Source organism: Juglans regia, chromosome 1 (assembly GCF_001411555.2).
Source record: "Juglans regia cultivar Chandler chromosome 1, Walnut 2.0, whole genome shotgun sequence".
Lineage (NCBI taxonomy): Eukaryota > Viridiplantae > Streptophyta > Magnoliopsida > Fagales > Juglandaceae > Juglans > Juglans regia.
Genome location: NC_049901.1, coordinates 42,767,268 through 42,786,802, shown reverse-complemented (window position 1 = coordinate 42,786,802; position 19,535 = coordinate 42,767,268). Strand labels below are relative to the sequence as shown.

General features: G+C 35.7%; 2 protein-coding genes and 1 non-coding gene across 3 annotated transcripts; 1 reads left to right on the top strand and 2 right to left on the bottom strand.

Moving 5' to 3' along the window:
- Positions 1–2,704: 2,704 nt before the first annotated feature.
- On the bottom strand, positions 2,705–5,752 carry LOC108996054 (deoxyhypusine hydroxylase). Its single transcript, XM_018971805.2, has 7 exons — positions 5,427–5,752; positions 4,898–5,031; positions 4,578–4,801; positions 4,350–4,488; positions 3,639–3,765; positions 3,216–3,334; positions 2,705–3,142 (listed from the first exon to the last, which is right to left on the bottom strand). Exons 1-7 carry the CDS (start codon positions 5,608–5,610, stop codon positions 3,113–3,115), a joined length of 957 nt encoding a protein of 318 aa, XP_018827350.1. The 5' UTR covers positions 5,611–5,752; the 3' UTR covers positions 2,705–3,112.
- A 1,406-nt stretch (positions 5,753–7,158) lies between these two features.
- Positions 7,159–12,420, top strand: LOC108996060 (bet1-like SNARE 1-1). Its single transcript, XM_018971811.2, has 6 exons — positions 7,159–7,324; positions 7,592–7,676; positions 11,112–11,262; positions 11,784–11,840; positions 11,949–12,008; positions 12,131–12,420. The coding sequence occupies exons 2-6, from the start codon at positions 7,663–7,665 to the stop codon at positions 12,218–12,220; spliced, it is 372 nt and encodes a 123-aa protein (XP_018827356.1). The 5' UTR covers positions 7,159–7,324; positions 7,592–7,662; the 3' UTR covers positions 12,221–12,420.
- A 5,167-nt stretch (positions 12,421–17,587) lies between these two features.
- Positions 17,588–17,658, bottom strand: TRNAG-GCC. Its single transcript has one exon. It is a non-coding gene; the product is annotated as a tRNA-Gly (tRNA).
- Between the last annotated feature and the right edge of the window lie 1,877 nt (positions 17,659–19,535).

Sequence of the window (19,535 nt, the reverse complement as noted above, 5' to 3'; positions counted from 1 at the left end):
GTATTGGGGGTCTAATGGTACAAAGAGAGGGTCCTTATAATGGGTGTGAGCGGGGGACATGGAGGGTCTAACTGCAGGGTTCTGAGGGAACATTTATTAATGGTTAATGCAATAAGAGGTTAGTTTTTTCAGATGGGTTGGACCAACTTGGTATTATTTAGACCATGGCTTCTTGAGTTTCTTTTGTTTGATCTGTAAAGTTTTTTATTTGGCAAGTTTGATTTTTGAGGCTTTAATACCATTATTTTTCCGCCGAACGCCGCACCTGGGAACTGCTGCTATTTGTCTTTATTTTTTGGCTCTGTGATATACTCCCACCTGGCAGGTAAAGCTGTACCGACAACCACACTGATAATTTACACTCCTTTAAGAAAGATAATTTTCAAGAATTGGGAAGAGAAATATCATGAGTTGATGACTCCTTTGCTGTGAAGCTGAAGGTTCTCTCTTTTTTTGGGTGCAAAAGCTCGGAAATAGGATCTCTCTCGTGAAACTAGTGCTCTTTTTGTCGAAGAGTCTTCAATCTTAAGAAAGTCAGTGAAGCTGTGTTCAATCCCCCTCGTGCAGCAGCATACTTCATTTATCACATGAGACAAAAATAGTAACTTAAAGTAGGAACAAAACTAAGCTGCTATGCACATAGGCCATCATTTCCACAAAGCATCTGACCTATCAGAGTTATATCACACCCCCCTTTTTGTACCGATTTCACCAGGAACCATAGCAACTCCCAAGTCCTAAAATTCTTGTACCTATATTTGATGGTGTTTTCCATTAAGGTTGCATGCCTTTTTTCCAGTAATAATGCTGTGGATGTATCACACTTCCAAGAGAGATACTTTAATCATAAATAAATTAACTAAAAGTAATTTCATAAAGTAGTATGTCACAAATAAATTATCTAAAAGTAATCTCACAAAGTAATATTGTTTGTAAAGTTATTTTTATTATAAAATAGATCTAACGAATCACATGAAACTATATCAATTTTATGTAATTACTTTTATGTAATCTTTTTATGACTATAATTCTCCTGCTTAAAAGGTTACTGTTTTACTCATTCATTCATTCAGACTTGGAAGATCCTGATCCGTCCTTTTTCAGATCTGTAAAACAAATCTTTCTTTTAACTTTTACCAGAGTGCTATTCTCAGTTGTAGTCTTACAGCAATTGCCACATCCACCCACATTGTTTTTGACCTATATCTCTGTTTTCCTGCCTTTTTAATGGATATTGATATTTCGCTTTCTTTCTGCATTTTTCTTCATTTTACCCGCTTTATTATTTATTTCGTACTCTTTTTCTCAACCCAAGTAGGTTGTACGTAGCTTAGGCTGCAACTTTCTGCAGTGTGACAATGCCGTCTTTTTTAATAATCAGCACTAAGAAAACCCAACCTTACAACTTGAACTCAACTCATAGCAGCAGCCAGAATCAGCTGCAGAGAATTGGGATTGCGATGGTACAAATGGAACCAGTTCCCTTGAGAAATTCTCTTTCTTCATCTTAAAGTTTTTCATCCCCAGTCACGTTTACCATCTGACAGATTTTAAGTGACTGTTTTTTAAGTGGTTGATATATGAAATCACTTAAAATCTGTCGCATTAACAAGTGGGATCGGAGATGATGAGCTCTAGAATGAAGACTAGCATTCCTCATTCTCTTGAAGTTGAACCAAGTGAAGGTTGAGCATATGTCATAACAAGTTGTAAAGGTACCAAAACAGCATTCGTCACCTAATTAAGGGTAAATAAATGGCAGTTTCCGTAGGATAGTACAATCCAGATCATGCTCCTTACCTCGGTTATATATGCTGCTGCATTCACATCTTCCTTGCAAGTCATTTAAAGCCACAACGGAAACGAAGATGTGAAGGGTTCAGAGAAATTAACATACAAAACTAACTGTGACATAATCATCATTTATCTTACAGTTAATGTATAGCATCATCCATGCACATGGCACAAATGCTAGCTGCCTACAGGACATCCTAACTTAAGATACTTAACAAACCAACACTGCTACTCTCTCAAGGGTGATACCAGAAGTTTGTTTGCTTATCAACAATTTTCTTCATCTGTTGTCATTTGTTTCTTAATAGAGCTGAAACAAATACCTTCTTGTCCATTTGAGTGTCTGGCCTCGTTAAATGTAATGTCACACCAACAAGATGCATTTTTACATCAGATGGGACTTCCATTTTCACCTACAGATGCAGAGGAACAGCGGTATTTCCAAACAAGCACGCTATTGTATATGATATTGCTGAAATTCTAGAAAGCCAGCTCAAACTAGAGTTCTATCTGCTGAAGAAATTTCTCAAATCCTTAGAACGGAACCAGCACAATTGAAATGAGGGTGCGTTAAACACATATAGAAGCCTCAAAAGAATGAAACGTAGACGACAAGCATAGAATCTCTTTTCATATTGTTATGTTTACATGGACCCAAGCACGTCAGCAAAGCTAGATTTGATGTGAAAATGTCAAGGGAGCTGCATCAGTTACATTCAATTCTCTCAGATGACCCAAAGAATTTATTTTAGAATCTGAAAGTGGCAGAAATTCATTTTTTTTCCCCAACTACCATGTTCACCTTACAATCACTCACCCAGATATCATGTATGAAGTGCAACAAGTTTATCGCTGGTGAGAAAGCATAGATGAGCTGGAAAAGCAAGATCATTTATTGATGAGTTGGGCAAAATCCAATGAACATGAGACTTTATTGACGGAGAGGTGCAGTTATGTATTATAAAGAAACCGTGATGGGCAACAACAGCATCCATTTGATGAAATCTGCTGAACCGCCTTGCAATACTTTTGCTGATGAGCAGTCTATACATTAATTATGTTACATCCAACAGTGCCTCATACTTCCCAAAGAAACCACGGGAATGAGATAATTTAATTGAAGGTTTCACAACAATGTTCTTAAATAGAATCCTAACCAGATTAGTGATAGACCTTCGAATTGTGACCTCAGTTTACGTCTATGTCATAAGTTAGCAGAGTCATGCAACACAGGTCCAGTACTCTCTTTTATCTTGCAGATCATTCTTCAAAATATTGGCACAGCTGAAATGATTGATACTTGAAAAGCTTGGACCATTTAATGCACAAGAGGATTTTGGAAAAGGTACTGCACATAAAGTAGTTGTCAGTCAAATCTGAAAATATGCTAATATCCTGCTATTCAAATTTGTAGAGCATACCTCAAATGATTTTCCAGATCTTTCAAACTCCAGCATGCTTAGAGCAACTTCACAACTTTGCGAGACAATAGGCTCAAGATCCTTGACAAATTCCTCAAGAAGTGCTATACTTTGGAGATCTAAAAGTGCACAGATCACAAAATCTTAATGAAAGGACTGAAAAGTGAGAATGGTTGACATTAATGCATATCATTTTAACTCCCGTGAGACACCTCATCTACGATACCAGCACAGTATTTTTTGTATATTTATATTGTTATAACTAAGTGAGACTTGGAACTTTTTTTATACGGAACACATGTAGGTATCACATCCCACTCAACCGAAAACACACTCTATTCAGATTCCAGAAAATATCCAGTATCAATGAATTGCGATTATTTGTCAGATAACAAACCCACAGCCTACATCAAGTGGCCATACCTGCAATGGAACCAAGAGCTTCAGCAGCTTCATGTCTAACCATGGGATGCTCCTTCACATCCCTAAGTATTTTGGAAAGTGCAGCTGAAGCAGCTTTGTCTTGCAGTTGACCTAGTACGTAGGCAACCTGAAAATTGCAGCAAATACCAAAATTACCAACACTAAACAATGAAGAAACACACAAAAGTGCAAAATCATGTCAGACAAGATGTAGTCAAATCTGTAAGACAAGGCCTTGAAGGTCAATCTTAATCAATTATCATGGGAAATCATAAAATGAACTCTTTTCTCCTTGATAAGATGTCCTATTTTAGTCAATTTATCTCATGTTCTATTACCTCACTAGTAATGCGTGAAATATTGACCTATAAAATATTATCATAAATGGTTACTAACAATCTAGGGTAATATTTACAATTATCAAGGGGAGCCTTTGTGTACACAAATATTATCTACTTTAAATTACAGCCTCCCGTATCACCTTCAAAAAGAAGCTTTTTAAACCATTTTTACTAGTTATTAACCATTTTTTATAAGTAGTTATTAATCATTTCTTAAAGCCATATTGAAAATTAACCCTATTGATGTAAGAAACAATGATATTAGCACAAAAATACAAGACATAGTCTATACAAGGGGAACCGTGTTGGAATTTAAACATAGTAAAGTAAGAAACAATGATATCAAAACAAAAATGGAGGTTTAACAAACCTCGTGTTTCAGTAGAGCGCTATGAGAACCCAGAGAATCAATTATAGCAGAAACAGCTTCATCTCCACCATGATTTCTAAGTGCAAAAAGAGCTGCATACCTCTCGTACATGCCTTTTTCTTCATTCAAAAGTACTTTCCTGAAGTTATATTCGAATTAATTCATAAAGTTAACACAATCACACACAAGTGGAATGGGTTCAAGTCATTAGCCAGCGACCAAACAAACCTTAGCTGATCTACTGAGGAGCAAGAAGACGCGGGCGCAGCAGGATCAACAGACATAAAAGGCGATCTTTCTTCATCATTCCCTCCAGCACTCTTCATTTGCTCAATCCGGTTTAGAGCCAATTCACAGGTTTCTCGAACCTCCTGAGCCGGATCCAAGACCAAACTATTTTTCAGAAAAGGAACATTAGTCTCCAACCCAATTGCACCCAGTGCTTCTGCTGCCTAGGCAATCATAATAGGATTACACATATTCAAAACAAGGACAAAGAGAAGAACTAAACAGCTCCAACAAAGGAATAGTTAAAGCCTTATATTTACTTCGTGGCGAACAATGGGATGCAAAGAAAGATCGTTGAGTACAGAAATCAGGGCTGGAATAGCTTCCTCATCTTGCATTTGACCCAACGCAAATGCAGCCTCGTGTGCCAACAAATTTGATGAATCCCTTGTCGCTGTAAAAGGAGTAAAACGCAAAAATTATTTTTTTCGTGCACTTCCCCTAAAAATACTGGGTATGATCAAAGAGTTTCTCTGTCTCTGTACATAGCCGTTCAGTAATTTGGATAAAGAAATTTCAGCAGGATGATTCCCAGAAAGCCATTAGAAAGGGGGAAAAACTTTCTAGCAAACCCAGAACTAAGCATAATCTAACAACTAAACAATTAAGGTTCGGGTTGTCTCACCCTCACATCGACTAATAGATAATTTGAGCTTCTTAGCAGGAAACAATGTAATTTTACTCTGGAAATCAATAAAAGTTGCTCCAGAATACTAGTGATCAAGAGGATGCACGAAAAAACGAACAATTTTGCCCAAAAGAAAGCGCTTTTGGAGAGATTGAACGAACCGAGGATAAGGGCGTCGCGAGGGGCGGGACCTTTGAGGTTGCGAAGGGAGAAGAGGGCTCTAAAACGCTCCGAGATCGGCTGGGCCGGGTCGCCCAAACGGTCGCAGAGGAACTTCTCCATTCCGGGAGAGCATCCGAAAGCGCGGGAGCCGTCGTTGTCGTTGTTCAAAGAACCCATGGCCATGAAAATCGCTAGTCGCTAGTCGCTACGGAGAATAGCGTGATCGTTGCGGCGGTCTTTCTATTAAAAGAAAAATCTCCCAGAATCGGATGGTGCACTCACTGCACTGCGACTGCGTGATGGAGAAAGAATAAATACTGTTGGCGTTTTTTCAGATTTTTTCCTTTTGATCTTATTTTTGCTATACAACTTCTATCATAATTTATATTTTAAATTTTTTAAATTTTTTAATCTTTTTATAACTTTTTCTCTAATTTATTTTTTAAAATTATTTCAAATTTTTTATTCATTATTTATATAATAAATATTTAATAAAAAAATAAAAAATATAAAAATATAAAATATAAAATACGAAGAAATTATAAAGATTTATTCTTTCATATTAGGGTTAACTATGTATTAATGCAAGTTTTAGAGACGTAAATAAAACTCTCTTAGTTTATTAAATCAATTTTATAGTGTTATCTTTATGTTTATAATAAGAAAATTTTTAATAAGTTAAAAAATAATAAATTAAATTGTTAATTGCAAAATCAATACATGAGTTTTTTACTTTCTTTTTTAAAACCAAAGTCTCAATTTTTATTTTATTTTTTCAAATTGATATATGAACTTTAAAAAATTAACTATTAGGTGCCTTTATCAATCTCTGATTCTAGGTGTAAAGAGATTTTCTTCTTCTACTAAACCTAACAAGCCTATGAGTGAAAGATAATTAAAGGTTTAGCTCAAGACAAACTGTCTCCAACCCAATCCTCTGGATGCAACTTGTAGGAGAGAGAGTCTTACAGGAGATGAGACTCATCGATCTGAAAGTCCATCGAGTAGTGTTTAGCTTTTGAGTACCTGCCTGCATAATAGACGTAATATACGGAGAACCTTTGATCTTTTGACATAAAAGACATTAACAGACCAACAAGAATACTGTATGAGAGAAAGAAATCGGAAAACCACGCCGCATTAAAAGTCTTTGATACAGGAAACAATGCGAATGATGCAGATTCTATGGGGGCAAACACAATTTATCTCTCCAAATTTATAGTATAAATAGTAGATCTTAAATACGAGAACATCTCTCTAATCTCTAAATTCTTTTATTTATTTATAAACTTGTAATAATACTTATTAACTTTGATATTAGAGACTCATCTGTTTCAAAGTTGTCCTTTTTTAGTTACACCCATCTCCATCTTTTGTAGACCCATTTTAAAATATCTGAATTATCAAAACTATGTATGAAATACGATATCAACACTCTGGTTAATAAAAAATAAAGAAATGATTGCTATGTGGCATCAATATATTATGTGTCAACAATGGATTAATGCATAGTATCACGTGTCAGCCAATAAAAGATCAATGCATGGTCTCTCGCTAGTTTTCAAACGAGAAATTGACAAAAATACCTCATTGCAAATTTCTTTAAACTTAGATTTTAATCTATAAAAGTTAAAAAAATCCAAATTCAACTTCAAGTAATATTTTGCAAATTTACAATTATACACGCGTCACCTATTTGCATAGGACCCACGAAAAATAAATTTACAACTCACATCTACCAACCCCCACCACATAAGCAATCAGGATCAGGATCATCGTCTCTCTCCCCGACTAAACAAACCACTGTGTGCGTGCACCTATATATGCGATCACCGCTCCTTTCTGCCACCTTATTCTTCCGTCCAACACTAAAAAATCCTCAGGCTTCCTTCGAAAGGTAACATCCTCTCAAATCTCCTCTTCCGTATCTCCGATTCCTTATCCCTTTTATCAGATCTGAATTCATCCCCCTTCTTGAAATAATTTTCTCGATTTAGTTTTCATGTATATATGATTTTCTACCTTTTTTTTTTCTTTTGGTGTGTCTCTGATGAACTTCTCTTCGTTTTTTTTTTTTTTGTAAATTTCTATATATTTTTATTTCTATTTCTATATATTTTTATTTCTATTTGATTTTCTTGAATTTTCAATGAAAACAATTTAGGAGATCGAAGAGCTGAGATTACGCGTTCAAGAAACGGAGGCTTGCATATAGAATCTGTGACCCTTTTAACCATGAATGCCAGAAGGTTAGCTATACTTCCAACTCCTGGTTGCTTGTTTCAGTTGTTTTTGAATTGGGTCTCTTTTCTATTTTTTGAATTGACGCTCTTTTTGGAGATTGTAAAATCATGTTAATCTGATTTAATTAGAGTGGGCTCTGCTAGATCTGATCTGTTTAGATTGGTACGCGAAAGTCAATATGTGAAATTTACTATGTGGGGAGATCTTCTTACGTTCTTAATGCTTTTTGATATGTGCCTATATTTGGGTGAATGGGCTGCCTTCTAGGAGTCCTTGAAGCATATGTGTTTGTTTCGGTGTAAACTGTAGGTTTGTTCTGGGGCATTATGACCTAAAACCAGTTCAGATAGTAGTTACTTTTTTCCCCCAACACACTACTTCTTTTGCAGACAACAACCCGAATGTTCCAATATTATTAGCAAAATCTCGATGAAATTCTTTAGTCGTTTCCACTTAGTATTAGCAAAGTTTGATGAAACACAATTTGTTGATCGGTATACGTCTAGCCCTCCATGATCTTGTTAAACTATAGTTTGGATTAGTGCATGTGGACGTTATGGGTGTCAGATAGGTGGTACCGACATGCGTTTTTATGTTCAAGTCTAGGTGGCACTTAAATTGTTTTTATGGTACATTTATGCTCAGGAAATGGGTGAATTTGTTTGCACTTTGATGATTCAGACCCTCAGTTTATCCAAGTATATAACTAAAGGTGCTCTTTGATATGATATGTTTGCTATTGCGATGCTTTGTGAAATGGTCTAGACTCTAGAGCATGCTAATGACTGCAACATCATCAGCAAAATATACCTTTTTTCCTTATCAGTAAACAGATTTTATTGATAGAAATAGGCATCAGCAAAATATACCTTGAGATACTGAAATCCATTTTAAATCAGCTTGCTGAGCTTGGACAAGTTGTTGATGCCTTTTTTTTTTCAAAAAAAAAATATATATATAAATATTCTGTGTGAGATTTCAAACAATGAATAGAAGTACTGCATTTCATTCAACTGTTAATTTTGATGGTATCACACATTGGTGATGGCTGATACACAAGGATCCTGGATTGTGAATCACTTATGTTAGATGATCCATCAACCATATTATTTGCTCCAATAACTGGGCTGGCTGTATTTTATTCAGTAAATACTCCAGTTACTTAATCTTCAGACAGTTAGTCCTCTCTCTGTTTCATTCATTATTGTAACTAGGTATAAGCTCAAGTTTAACTCAAAGGTTACTTTACATGCCAGGCTGTATATATATATATATATTAAGTTAAAAGAAATTTTATTGAGTCAATAAAAATAGGTGCAGCCCAAGTAGACAGGAAGTATAGAAGAGGAAACACCTAGAAAAAGCTAGGTGCTTGTAATAGAAACAAGAAAATCATGGGAGCTAGCACCATTGAAACCAATAACGGAAGCCCATAAGAATAAAGTATCGAAAAAGAATCAAGTTCTTCTAGAGTGCATTCACTATCTTCAAAGCTCTAGTCATTCATCTCCAACCAAATGCACCACATGAGACATGAGGGGATCATCCTCCAAACTGCTGCAATTAGGGGATTACCTTGATTCCCTGAAGGCCTCTCCCATTGGCTTGGAGATCCACCACTCCTAGGCATAACCTACGCAAGACTGGTCCTAATGAAAATCTCATCCCATAAAGCCCTGGCCACCTCACAATGAAGTAACAAATGGTCCATAGATTCACCATTCTTCTTACACATACAACACCAATCAACAACGATTATCCGCCGCTTCCTTAAGTTATCATTTTGGATGATACTTATTTTTTACCCTGAATTAATAATATAAATACAAAATGGATCATGACAACAATATATGATGCTAACGATTCATACTCCTAATTAGGGTTGAGCACCAACAATGTCGAAATCGGAGTGCCCTACCTTCAACTCCTACTCTGACTTTGTCGGAGGTTGAATCCGACCTCCGACTCCGATTCGCATAGCCTCCGATCCAACTCCAACTTGTCGGAGTGGAGTCGGATTTGGGCTTTTCTCTCGGGCTTTTTTTTTAGCCCATTTGAAATTTCAATTTAACAATTTTGGGCTCTCACTAATTGGATTTGGCTTCCAGATTTCAATTTTTGTTTAAAAAAAATATTTTTTCAAATTTCAATTTTATTAAAACATAACCAAAATTGAAAAAATAAATCATTGTACAAATAAATGTTATTATACATTAGTATTATATGTTATTATATATTAATGTTTGTACATTAGTATTACATGTTATTATACATTGATTATTATACATTACTAGTACATGTTATTATTATTTTTTTTTATAAGTGCTAGTACATGTTATTATACTTTAGTTATTATACATTAATGTTGCATATTATTATAAATTTATATATTTGTGTTTATACATAATACATTAGTATTAAATGTTATTATACATTAGTTATTATATAATTAGTATTACATGTTATTATACATTAGTGTTTATACATTAGTTGTTATTATACATTAGTGTTACATGATAGTAATAGTTAATAGTGTAGTGTTTACATATACTAAACTTTTATTAGTCAATTTAGTCTGTTTATATTATAGTACAAGTATATTATTTTATAATAATTTGCTCGTACTAGTATATTATTGAATTTAAGTAACTATATAAGTTATAGTTATATAAAAAATATATATGATTAATATATAAAAAATAGATATATTTTTATAAAATATGTACAATATCGGTGTTGGAGTCAAAGTCGGTACATCACTACCTCTGACTCCAACTCCGACTTTTTTAGTGAAAAAAACTCCGATTCCGACTCCAACTTGATGGAGTCGGAGAGGAGCCGGTGCGGAGTCGGAGTCGGATTTTCAGATTTTTGCTCAGCCCTACTAATAAGCTCTCTGTCAAAACTGGTTTTGCATAAAGAAGCAAGGTATTCTTGGCACCAAAGGCTCAAAATTTGTGTAAACCCTTGTTTTGGATTTACTTCTGTTACTCTTACACTTGGATATAAGATAATATATATATATATATATTTTGTAGGATTTTGTAGGTTTATTCGGTACATCTCTAGGACTATCAATCGACCAGTGGACATGTTTCCTCAAAACCTGTTAGGATGTTAACAACATGTTCAAGAATTTTTTTCTTTTTTTGATAAGTGACATGTTCAAGAATTATTAATAGTCAATGGGAAGTATAGGTATTAAAGGATAATAAATAGTGATGGTTCTCTTTCAGATAAATTGACGCTACTTGGATCAGAATGATACCTACATATTAACATAATTTCATAGTCTTAAAATGTTGGGTGAATAATAATCTTCTATATTGTGTCTCCCTTCTGGTTGATTTCTGCTGAATTTTCCCCTATCAGGAAACTATGTACGTTTTGGTATATCATCTGTAATTTTTGACCCTATGATAAGATCATCTTGGGTGCAGAGACTACCGTAACAATAGATCTGCTCTCTTTGATGGAATTGAGGAGGGTGGCATCAGGGCCTCATCTTCTTACTCTTCCCATGAAATTGATGAGCATGATAATGAAAGAGCAATAGATGGATTGCAAGACAGAGTCATTCTGCTAAAGAGAGTGAGTTTTATCTGAGCCAGTAATCTTAATTGTCATAGCATAGTTCAGTCATTGTGGAAGTTCCTGACTGGCCTGAATATCATTTATTATATGGTCAAACAATGGACTATAGCTTTGCATTGTTTCTCTTCAGTTGGTTTTATGCGGAGATGGGAAGTTGAAAAAAAAAATAGAATGTTGGAAATCTATCTGGAATAGAGAAGGGAATTGTTTGTGTAAAATCAAAATTTTTGTGGTGCTCACCCATCTTCACAAGAAACCAAATGGAGCATCTTCGAAAAAATTCTCTAAATAGATTGGATGATTCTCTTCAAAATTTTATGGAGCATGCCTTCTCCATTCTGTTACTGCAATAACTAATCAAAACTGCCGTAAGAGTGGTTAAAGCTTCAGTAACTATTTGGAATTGAAGCTTAAGCAAGCAGAAAAATGTTTCATAATATGCCTTCATGCATGTTATAAAGTTCTTGCAGTTTTAAGCTTGAGTGTCCAAAGCAAATATTAATGCCTGTTACTTTCAGTTGTCAGGTGATATAAATGAGGAAGTGGATAGTCATAACCGCATGTTAGACAGAATGGTATGTATAGCTGCAGTAGGCCCATCTTTGTTTTATTTGTTCTATTTCTAGTCACTCTTTCTTGCTCTCTCTTTTCTTTTATACACAATGTGGCATTTTTTGCTTTAGGGCAACGATATGGATTCATCAAGGGGAGTCTTGTCAGGAACCATGGATCGTTTCAAGATGGTATGTACAATAAATAAAGTTTCCTGTACAATAAATAGAGAATTATTTCTGCAGTCTATCTTCTTTTCTAGACTACATTGGTTGCTTTTTGGATACTATGATGAGCTTGTTTTACCTTTTAGGTATTTGAGACTAAGTCAAGCAGGAGAATGCTTACACTTGTGGCATCATTCGTCGTTGTTTTCCTAGTTATATACTATCTTACTAGGTAATCAACTGGCAATATGATTTGATACAGCTTCTAGCTTTATGTTAGACTGGGACGACAAATTTGCTTCATATTGTAATACGTGCTGTCCTGCCCGTAAAAGATATTTTGCATGTCATAGTAAAGATCTTTCCACGTGTTTTGGTTACATGTCTTGATCGATTATAGAATTTTGCATCATGTTATGCAATAATACGTTTGAGCTGGAATATGATTGGTCTGGCCCTAAGGCAGCTTGCTCACTAACCCCCTTGCTCGCTAACAATAAGACTCCAAAACCTGGAACTGCTGTAACTTTGAGGGGAAAATTAATATAAAGCACTCGGGTCTGAGTGGAAAGACCCAAAAAATCAAGGAATTGCCATCAGCAATGAACATATTGATATTTAGAGCTGCTTTGCAAGGCTAATTGGAAGTTTCTATTAGAGTTAAAATACATTTTTAACCATATAACTACTTTTCCCGCCTTTATTAAAGTGTATATAAGGCCACATTCTGTAATACTTTTAAACATAGAATACAAATTATATTTTCTCATCCCTGTTTTCATTTCCTTCTCTATTCTTTACATGGTATCAGAAGAATATTTTCGCAAAATACAATAATGTTTGATTCATCTGTTTCTTCAACTCCTACTCCTCCTCCTCATGAAGATTCTTCAAGTCCTTTCTTCCTTCATCACGGTGACAGTCCAGAAACATTGCTCGTAACACAAGTTCTCAATGGTGAGAACTATCATACCTGGCGTCGATCAATGTCCATGGCGTTAACTGCGAAGAACAAGATCAGATTTGTTGATGGCTCTATCCTGAAGCCTTCTGCTTCTTCTCCTCAGTTTTCCTCTTGGATTCGATGTAATAATATGGTCTTGTCATGGTTACTTAATTCTTTATCCAAAGAAATTGCCGCTAGTGTGATTTATGAAGATTCTGCAATGTCAATGTGGTGCGATCTCAAAGATCGATTTTCTTAAGCTAACGGACCTCGTATCTTTCAGTTACAGAAGGCTATTGCTTCTCTAACACAAGATAACCTCACGGTTAGTGCATATTTTACACAAATGGAAGGATTATGGGATGAGTTACTCAATTACAGACCATTGCCATCATGTTCATGTGGTGCTCTACGATCTCTATCTGATCTCCAATAGTAAGATTACATTATGCGTTTTCTTATGGGACTAAATGATCGATACTCTCACATTCGAGGTCAGATTCTGTTAATTGATCATCTTCCTCCAATTAACAAAGTTCTCTCTTATTCTTCAAGAAGAAAGACAAAGAGACATCGGATCTTTCATGATCCCTTCCATTCCTTCTGCTGCTTTGTCTTCAAGCAGTATTAGTAAATCCTCTGCTAGCATAAGGCTTCTATTCGAAAGGACAGACCTCTATGTTCTCATTGTGGATTGCAAGGTCACACTGTTGACAAATGCTTTAAACTTCATGGATATACACCAGGATATCGTGTTAAAGCCAAATCCTCAACTCCTTATGCTAACCAAGCAGTCTCCCATGATTCCAACTTATCTCTGCCTCTTTCTCATACACAGTGTCAACAACTTTTGGCACTTCTCAATCTTGAGTCCTCTGCTCCTACTCATCAGGCAGCAAATACGATTACCTCATCCCTTCCTGATCATCTCTCAGGTACATTTTCCTTCAATCATTCAGTTTTTTCCTCCATCAATAATACTTCCAAACATTTTTCTGATCATGATTGGATAATTGATACTGGTGCGACTGATCATATGGTCCACTCAATATCTATATTCACCTCGTATCGACCTGTTCACAACACTGTTGTGAAGCTTCCTAATGGAACCTCTGTTCATGTAAGTCATATAGGTTCTATTTTCTTATCCCCAAACCTCATCTTACATGATGTTCTATACGTGCCTTCCTTTACCTTTAATCTCATTTCTGTTAGCAAGCTAACCAGTTTATTTTGCTATCTCATTTTCCTTCATAATGAGTGCTTTATTCAGGACCTCATACATTGGAGGACGATTGGGAGGGGACAAGCTAAAGAAGGGTTATATCTGCTACAACTTCCACCAGTTCATGGTTTTGTGTCTCAAAATGTATCTTCTCATGATGCTTCTTTCAGTACTAAACCACATACTGTCAGTTTTGTTTCCAATGCTTGTAATAATGCATCTGTTTCTATTTGGCATCAAAGGATGGGACATCCATCCTTCTCTCGAATGAAACTGCTGCCTCAGTTTTCTTCTATCGCTTCTAATAATAATCCCAAGCATTGTAGTGTTTGTCCTATTTCCAAACACAAGAGATTACCATTTCCCGATAGTGAACACACTTCTTCAAATTTATTTGATCTTGTTCATGTTGATATTTGGGGACCTTTTTCTCCTCCATCCATAAAAGGTTTTCGTTATTTTTTAACCATAGTGGATGACTATTCTCGTAGTACTTGGCTTTATATGCTCAAATCAAAATCTGATGCTCGAAGTCATTTACAATATTTTACTGCTATGGTTGAAAATCAGTTTGCCTCTACTATCAAAATCATTAGATCTGATCATGGAAATGAGTTTGCTATGCATAATTTCTTTTCTAGCAAAGACATTATCCATCAATTGTCATGCGTAGCTACTCCCCAACAAAATTCAGTAGTTGAAAGGAAACATCAGCACATTTTAAATGTAGCTCAAGCTCTCCTCTTTCAATCAAATGTTCCATTGATTTTTTGGAGTGATTGCATCCTCACTGCCGTGTATCTCATCAATAGAACTCCCTCTCCAATTATTTCCAATAAAACTCCTTGTGAATTGCTCTTTCATAAATCACCATCAATTACTCATTTAAGAGTATTTGGCTCATTGTGTTATGTTTCCACTCTTGCGCATAACAGATCTGAATTTGCCCCTCAAGCTCATAGATGTATTTTTCTTGGTTATCCACTTGCCTCTAAGGGTTACAAATTGTATGATCTTGATGATCATTCCATTTTTGTTTCCAGAGATGTTACATTCTATGAGCAGATTTTTCCTTTCAAATCTGTCCCACATAACATTGATAACTTCTCTTTTATGAATCCATCCTCATCTGTTGTTCTTCCTAGTCCAATTCCTGATATTTCTAGTCATGATCATTCTTTTCCTGCCTCTCCCGACTCTATTCTAGTCCCCAACATACCAGATTCATCACCTCCATGTAGAAGATCATTGAGAACATACAAACCACCTGGCTACTTGCAGGATTACCACTGTCAGTTGGCAACTTCGAATGCTTGTTCCATCTCATCTTCACCTTCTTTCATTGGTTCTGAATCAGGTAAGCAATATGCCATTTCATCTGTTATTTCTTATTATCGATTATCTTCATCACACCGAGCATATTCTTTAGCCATTTCATCACTTTTTGAGCCAAAATTCTATCATCAAGCTGTAAAATATCCCCATTGGAGAACTGCTATGGCAGAAGAAATTGCTGCACTTCAGCAAAATCAGACCTGGACATTGACAAATCTACCACCTGGAAAACATTCAATTGGATGCAAATGGGTATATAAGGTAAAACTCAAGCCTGATGGAAGCCTTGAAAGGTATAAGGCTAGGTTGGTAGCCAAAGGTTTTACTCAACAAGAAGGGGTTGATTTTTTCAATACTTTTTCACCAGTTGCAAAAATGGTTACAGTCAAGTCATTATTAGCCATTGCATCTACTAAATGTTGGCATCTTATTCAATTAGATGTCAACAATGCCTTTTTGCATGGTGACTTGGAAGAAGCGGTGTATATGTCCATACCTCCTGGTTTTGGTGAAGAAGGTGACACTAGAGTTTACAAGCTCAATAAATCCTTGTATGGATTAAAGCAAGCATCTCGGTAGTGGTTTGCAAAGTTTTCCTCTACCATTATTCAACATAGTTTTGTCCAATCAAGAGCTGATTATTCACTCGGTCACAAGGCTCTTCCTTCATTGCCTTACTAGTATATGTCGATGACATATTAATTGCTAGCAATGATGTTGTTGCAGTAGACACTCTCAAGAAGTTCCTTGATTACAAGTTTAAATTGAAAGATCTTGGTCCATTGAATTTTTTTTTGGGATTTGAAGTTGCTCGCAGCTCCGAAGGCATATCCCTTTCTCAAAGGAAATACACCTTGAAGATCTTATCTGACACTGGATATTTGGGATGTAAACCAGTGAAGACTCCCATGGAACAAAACTTGAAATTATCTCGAAGTGATGGTGTTCTTCTTGAGGATGCCAAAGTTTATAGAAGATTGGTTGGTCGTTTGCTCTACCTTACCATCACTAGACCCGATATCACTTTTGATGTGCATGTGCTTAGCCAGTTTATGGATTCACCTCGGCAGCCTCATTTAAATGCTGCATATCGTGTCCTACAATACTTGAAATCTGCTCTTGGCCAAGGACTCTTCTTCTCTACTAATTCTTCACTCAAACTGAGTGCTTTTACTGACTCCGATTGGGCTGGATGTCAAGACAGCAGACGATCCCTCACTGGTTTTTGTATTTTCCTTGGCAATTCTCTTGTGTCATGGAAATCCAAGAAGTAAGCTGTTATATCGAGATCCTCTGCAGAAGCCGAGTACCGAGCAATGGCTTCCACAGTTTGTGAATTAGTTTGGCTATCCTCATTGCTTTCAGATCTCCAAGTATCTCCAGCAATTGTTTCTCTCTATTGTGATAGTAAAGCTGCATTGCATATTGCTTCAAACCCCGTATTTCACGAACGTACCAAGCACATCGAAATCGATTGTCATTTTATTCGTGATAAACTTCAAGATGGTTTTCATGCTCCAGCTTGAGGAGGGTGTATTAGAGTTAAAATACATTTTTAACCATATAACTACTTTTCATGCCTTTATTAAAGTGTATATAAGGCCACATTCTGTAATACTTTTAAACATAGAATACAAATTATATTTTCCCATCCCTGTTTTCATTTCCTTCTCTATTCTTTACAGTTTCCATACATTCTTGGTGCGACCCACTAAAGTCTGTTAAAACCTTCCATAGACGTGGTAAACCTGGCATTGACTTGGCTTTTAGACGAGAGTTTTTAGTGGAAAGAAATTGACGCCAAAGTCACAAAAGTGGGACAAGTTGAAGGAAGGCCATATCTGTAAACGCTCCAAAATGATGTAAAATATATTGGAAGAAGAGACAAAAAAATGGGTACGCGGAAATGACGGGAAATTCTCATTTGCTTTTTGGTGTTTTCTTCTGACATGGGTCCCCAATTGGTAGAGGTAGAGCCATTTATGCCTCGAGTAGTGCTTATGGCATGTGTATAAATAAATTAATAATGGAGTAAAACTAAAAACCATGGACTTTTGGGGCACAAAAGTTTTAGATATTATTGTTCTAGAAAAATCCTGCACCAGCCGGGAATCGAACCCGGGTCTGTACCGTGGCAGGGTACTATTCTACCACTAGACCACTGGTGCTTTTGAGGTTGGTTCTTAACTATTATTTTTAGAATTGATGCTGATGCAAAATCTTCCTCATGTTGATTAAAGAAATGCATATAAGAGAAGGAGTCCAAGGTTAAGTTCTGATCCAGCTGACATTAATTAATATATTAGTCTAATTGCTTGAGGATCGAGCAAGTCCACATGGCATGGTAAATGTTTTCGGCAGCTAGCAAGTCAAAGACAAAACACATGATATTGATCTTATATATATGGCGGCCTGCAGAGTTTTTCTTATTGCTTGACATATTCAAACTATATATCACTCGTTTTGCAATCATGTGGTGCTTCGTTCGAAAGCAAATCCTAGAGTCCACAAAAACCAACGGAAAATCATAATTACTACTGGGATTGACTAATTAATTGATTCAGAGAGATTAATTAGCTTCAGTACGTAGTACTACTTAATTAGCTCAATCCCAGGCGGGCAGTACGTGTTCATTCATTTGCCGCGTACGTAGTACGTACACCTTCCTTCCACTGACTAAATCAGTGGATATGGCTCCCGATCGGTACGTACCTCTCATATCTATATATATATATATATATGCATCTATCGATCCACTCGATCGGAATATTAGATGATCAACGACGTCCTTTGTTAAATTTCATTAATTGACTCTCACTTTTGATTGAGACAGTAGTACTCGACAAACTTAACTGTGGTCGGCTTTACATGCAACTGCTTATAATTTGTGTGCAACAAGCGCAATGATTTATTTAGATGCACATGGGCGCCCTTGACGATAAAAGTGGCCAACTTATATGTATTTACGGCCCCCGGCCTGGCCGCCATGATACTGTTTTTTCAGATCATGCATGATCAATATGGATCGAATCTTAGAGCTAGCTAAAAAGACAATATATATAGCACAGTTGGCCTATTAATCAAGGCCAACTCATCATGTTCTAAAAAAAAAAAAAAAATTGGATTTTACTTAATTATAATAATACAATTTCAAGTACAAAGAGCAAAAACATGATAAAATTAAGTAGCCGCCCTTAATTAACTGATCGAGTTAAGAATTCTCACAATCAAAACGATGCAGCTAAAACCACCTTATATATATTGATTGGGTCCTATAAAATTATAAATATATAGCGTCTTCATCTGATTGAGGCCGAGAATATTATGAATTTAAGAGCAAGTTGTATTTATTCTGATTGAGGCCGTACGTAATCCAGAACCGGATATCTACAACATTGTCCTTGATCATGATCATATGCTGTCATGATCAGTTTTCAATTTTGCAGCTGTTGCTTTATGAATGCGAGTAGTGTTTCTTTCAATCCAAACAAGACAGAAATCTCTCATTGAAGCCAATTTCATGATCAGCTCGACAAGAAATTATTCCTGCTTCCCATGCATGCATACCATTCCCGCATATGATTATATAATTTATCTCTGCTCCAATATTACGATTTCATCGAAAAATGAGAGACCTTTTAGCAGATATATATATATATATATATATATATATATATATATATCTAAACAATTCAAACCCACGAGCTTCTAGCTAGTAGGAATAGGCATTATCTAATAGCGATCTGCCTTCAACAGGAAAAAAAAAAAAAAAAAAAAGATCCAAGCCACCTGCAATAATGATCCTGCCTTCAGCAAGGAAAATGCTTCTTGAACCAAATGGACGAATTATCTTGACCGATTGTATTTTTTATTTTTATTTAATAATTAAGGAAGTAATTATTAGTGAATTGATATTTTTTTAATTTTTTAAAAATATTTAAATTAGATGCATAAAAAAAGGTTGAAAAAAAAATAAAAATAAAATAGATTTACACTATTCGGTCTAATCTCTCGGTCTATTTTTTGGGTCATAGTAGCATTGTCC